Raw genomic sequence first — 4,861 nt, 5'->3', positions numbered from 1 at the left:
AGTCAAATTTGTGTAACAAAAGTGCTTTCAAACGTTAGGCTACTCTTTTGGCCCTCCTAAAATAATTCCTAAATGAGGTGCTAATACGTTTAATAAATTAAATTTAGTCATTAAATCATATATTGTCATTTAAAATATAAATTAAATAACAAATTTTAAGTCAACAAATTTGATAAAATTTAGATTAAGTCTTAATAAGTAATTTATAAGTGTTAATTTTTTTGTTTTATTAGAAGTTCCTTTAAGAGTCTGATTGAAATTGATTATTTGGTTTCTCATTTTTTTTTTATGGGTATTCGACAAAATTTTAGAATTTAAAGAATTATTAAAGTGAATAAGTACTTGATGAGCATTTCGTGTAAAAATTATTTTTTGTTATATATATATAACATTTTTTATATTTAAACACTAACAAATTCATTATAAAAGATTTTTCTTCGTACAAATATTATCAATAAATGCATTACAACTTAAAGGCTTATCCCATGATCACCCTCAAGTGGTCCTCAATCAATATCCGCTAAAACTCGATCTACACATACCCATGCACTTTCCACACTAGCTCATGTCACAAAAGCAAATTTCGCCAAAGCCTTCCTACGCCATTCGAGCACAGTAATTTTAAAATCAAGAACCTGAAAGTTTCAAAAATCACTTTTAAAAGTGCTTATTGCATCAACTCTTGATAAGGGCATCTTCCAAAAATTATTAGTATTATTTTTTACCATGGAACATATTAGAAACAATTTTTAATTTAAAAATGGAATTAATCAAAACTTTGCAAGTTAAAAACTTTTTTATCATAATTACTTTGGAAGTCTATTTATCGGTATTTTTTCTTTTAAGTATTTTCAATGAAAATGTTTTCTAACTTTTGACAAACTTGTGATTTTCTTTAAAAATAAAAATATTTTTAAAAAATATTATCAGACTCTAAATATGACTGTCCTAAACCACGAAGATATACCAATATGTTTAATAGGAGTTAGAAGAAATCATTACCAATTAAAAGCATTCCTATTTACATTTTTTAGCCAAAAAAAAAAATTTTGATTTTACCACCTTCACCACCCTATAATTACCATCACTACCACAACCCTAGCACCATTATCAACCCATATGCACCCAAGCCCGCAATTGATATATACTCAATTGCCTTTACAATTAAGTAATAAACCACCGTACAAAAGTACAAACAATTATACAACCAAAGCCCCCATTCAAACCCAAGGCAACATGGACAAGAAAACCAAGCCTAAAGGCATAGTGGGTTTGTGTTTCTTTGTTTGCCAATCCTTTTTAATATTATGAGAAAAAGAGCACAAGTGTTCGAAGTTTAAGCCAACCTTTAAGACCCCTTTTCCTCCTCTCATTTAATATAAAAATTACTGTAAGCCATCTCTGCCTAACGTCACCAATATAATATAAAGTATCTGCACGGTTTCTTGACCAGTTTTCTGTGGATTTTTGCTCCATTTTTATATTCAAATGGACCCAGCTTTCCATGCATTCTTTCACATGCACTTGAGGAGGAGCCGAAACCCTAGTCTCATTGTCCTCGACTCCTTTCACACTTCTTTTGAATTTACTCTTGTGGTCATTTCTTTCATCTTTTTCCCCATGCAAACCTTTGATCTTATCTCTCTCCCTCTCTCTATGTGTATATAATAAATGTGCTTAGCTCTCTTTTCTATTTCTTTATTGTTTTTTCTTTGCCTCTACTCACTGTTCTCCTCTGTGCTCATCAGCTTGGAAATGCACTAACTTACAGGGTTTTTTTTAACTTCATCCCATGTACATACAAGAAGAAATTTCTAGAGCTATTATTTAATAATTTATTTTTAAATTGGATTATTTTAGTTTTTTCAAATCTCATTTAAGTGAGACGTAATTAATTTGGTGTAATATTTTAGTGTTTACAATTTTATTTTCTTGGTCAAGATAGAGTGCCATTTAGCATATTTAATAATCTTGTTTGATAGTGAAATTGAAGAATTTTAAAAAGATTTTTTAAAGTAGAAGAAGGTAAAAATAGTGCAGAAATTGGGTTTTATGATAATTTTCATTTCTTTTTTTAAAAAATGAAATGACATTTTCATCTCATTTTCAAAACCAAAAGCCTGTGTGGAAAGATAATTTTCATCTCCCTCTGCCCACAAGCTCAAGTAGTCACAAATATCCCACATTAATTAACAACCACATTTTTGGATTTATTTTATAAGAATTGTTTTTAATTATTATAAATACCTTGAAGATTAAATGGAATATATTTCTTAATTTTCTATTAACATGAATTATTACATTCTTTGAAGAAATTTTCTCCAATTTTCTTCAAATTCTTTGGGTTGGTTTCACAAGTCCCATTGATCAACACCCCAAAAATATATAAGAAACTATTTATTTACATAATATTTAGAAGTGACAACTATAGAAATGAATATGAGACTTAGCAAAACTATTTTAGTTCCTTTGCTATTTAATTTGGCATTGAATAACCCTGGTCCATTTGTGCTACAGGAATATTGTATATATGCATGAATCTGAGCAATGAATTAATTGGACATGTATATAATATTCTAGAGATATGTGATTGGTTTCATGAGTATCCTAGGAGTTAAGTATACACTCTTCCATCTCAAACATCATAAAAAGCAACTTCTAACTCTAGACTACTCATCTAAAACGACTAAGGAGAATCTTTTTCCCTGTGTTTTTCCTTATTTTCTGGTCAAAGATCAGCAGGAATCAAGCTACATGATTGTGAAGCAATAATTTCAGTGTTTTCTTATATAGAGAAGAGCCATCACACTGGTCTATACACAAGACCAGTTATAAAGCACATTGACAAGAAGGATAATTATTGCAAAACTTTCCAAAATATACTTATAAAGTGTAGTTTTACCTAAAGTTGAAAGAGAGGGTGATGTTGTAATTTTATGAAGTAACATTCTCTTATAGGGTCTTTAAATACCTGCAGTACCTCATATACTTCACTGTCCTCACTTGTATTGTCTTCAAATCGGTTTGTGCTTTAAGGGCTTATTGTTTTTTTCCCTTTCAGAGCCATGGAAGATCGAGGGCAAGACCATGGCTTGGAGAGAAATGAACCAGTGAGGTCAAGGTGGACTCCAAAGCCTGAGCAAATAATCATACTTGAGTCCATCTTCAACAGTGGTATGGTAAATCCTCCCAAAGATGAAACTGTGAGGATAAGAAAATTGCTGGAGCCTTATGGTTCTGTTGGGGATGCAAATGTCTTCTACTGGTTCCAAAACAGAAGATCGAGATCTAGACGTCGGCAGCGCCAGATTCAGGCCAGCCTTGCTGGAGATCGAGGAGCTCAGGCACATGCTGGTGGTGCAATTCACTATCAAAGTAACCTGATGCCGCCTTCTGCTTTTGTTCCGTCTTCATCTTCTTGCCTCGTCGGTTCCTCTTCATCATGCGGTGGTATGAACGATGATGGTGTCGATAATCTCTTTTCATTCTCCGGTCAAGTGGGTCTCCAGGAAATGGAGAACAGCTCTGGTGTAACATCAACCTTGTGCCCTTCAAACACCTCCAATTTGCACTACCAATCTGGTAATTGCATGGCTGAGCTACTACCTTTTTGCTCTTTAATTCCTCTCGTCTTGTTTGGAAATCATGTTTTTTTAGACTAATCTTTGTAATTCCCATGTAATTGGTTTCCTCCACAAGATGCTGGCTTCTCTTTCATGAAGACTATCAACTTTGCTTCCGTAGTCTTTTAAGTATTTTCCTATTACTCCAAAATCTTCATCTGCTCAAATATAACTGAGAGAAGTTTTATTCTCCAGCAGTAATTTTTGAAAAGGGTATCCTCAATTCTCCTCCAAACTTGTGTGCATTCACTTCAGTTTCAAGTCTTTTTATGCTTGTTCTAATATTATTCCAAAGTCTTAGCATCAAGTTCAAAGCACAAAAAAAAAAAAAAAATGAAATGTGTTAAATATGAAAGTGCAAAATTAGTGGAAAGCATTGAATTGTTGTGTCAATTAACTTGCTTTTGACTGTTTGATGGATCAGGATGTGTTACGGTGTTCATCAATGGGGTTCCAACTGAGGTTCCAAAGGGGTCATTTGACATGAAAGCTATGTTTGGCCAAGATTTCGTGTTGGTCCATTCCTCGGGAGTGCCTGTTCCTTTCAATGAATTTGGCTTCTCAATGCAGAGCTTGCAACATGGTGAAAGCTATTTCCTGGTAAGCATAGCTAGGTAGCAAATAATTGCCCCTTTCAATTCTTGTCCTAAACTTTAGGGCAAGATCCATCATCATGTTCAAATGGGTACCAAAAATTTTGGTTCAATTCTATGCTTTAGATAAACCATCTGTATTTTTCCTCCTCTATGGATGATTTCTTTTTCTCCTTTTTTTTTTTTTTTTTTTTGTGTGTGTGTTCTTTTTCTTTTTTGGGGTGTGTTCTTTTTCTTTTTTGGGCTGTGTCTACTTGGATGAAGTTCAATCATTTGGCTCTACTGTAACCATAAAAATTCCTTCCCATGGTCATTTAGTTCACATGGTATTTGGTGACTTCCATCATTGACACTGCACTTTACAGTAATCTCCTGCTTAATCTGGGTGCTGGGGAATTTTTGGAATTCCATGAAGCTCTCTCTCCCCCTTCTCTTTCCCTCTCTCTCCCTCTCCCTCCCTCTCTCTCTCTCTCTCTCCCTCTCCCCCTCTTCCTCTCTCTCTATTTATTTACTTGAAAAGAATGGTAGAACATTTTGTTGTACTTAATTACTTCAGGATTCTGAGGTAATCATTCCTTAAAACTGTTTATTTTACTTAATTACTTCAGGATTCTGTGTAAGAGACTCTGATGTTTCTAGTGAGGA

At 33.4% G+C, this 4,861-nt stretch overlaps 1 protein-coding gene across 1 annotated transcript; it reads left to right on the top strand.

Annotated features, from left to right (window-relative positions):
- Positions 1-3,065: 3,065 nt before the first annotated feature.
- On the top strand, positions 3,066-4,243 carry LOC100246660 (WUSCHEL-related homeobox 11). Its single transcript, XM_019221581.2, has 2 exons — positions 3,066-3,582; positions 4,048-4,243. Exons 1-2 carry the CDS (start codon positions 3,066-3,068, stop codon positions 4,239-4,241), a joined length of 711 nt encoding a protein of 236 aa, XP_019077126.2. The 3' UTR covers positions 4,242-4,243.
- Positions 4,244-4,861: the final 618 nt, after the last annotated feature.

This window comes from Vitis vinifera, chromosome 8, assembly GCF_030704535.1.
Source record: "Vitis vinifera cultivar Pinot Noir 40024 chromosome 8, ASM3070453v1".
Taxonomy (NCBI): domain Eukaryota; kingdom Viridiplantae; phylum Streptophyta; class Magnoliopsida; order Vitales; family Vitaceae; genus Vitis; species Vitis vinifera.
Note: the sequence above shows the minus strand (reverse complement) of the source record. Positions and strands in the feature narration are given on the sequence as shown.

What these genes read in the sequence shown, in the direction of transcription:
- LOC100246660 (XM_019221581.2), top strand. Translation starts at nt 3,066, where the DNA reads ATGGAAGATCGAGGGCAAGACCATGGCTTGGAGAGAAATGAACCAGTG. An exon ending in CAATTTGCACTACCAATCTG is followed by an intron (nt 3,583 to 4,047) that starts GTAATTGCATGG and finishes TTGATGGATCAG; the next exon opens with GATGTGTTACGGTGTTCATC.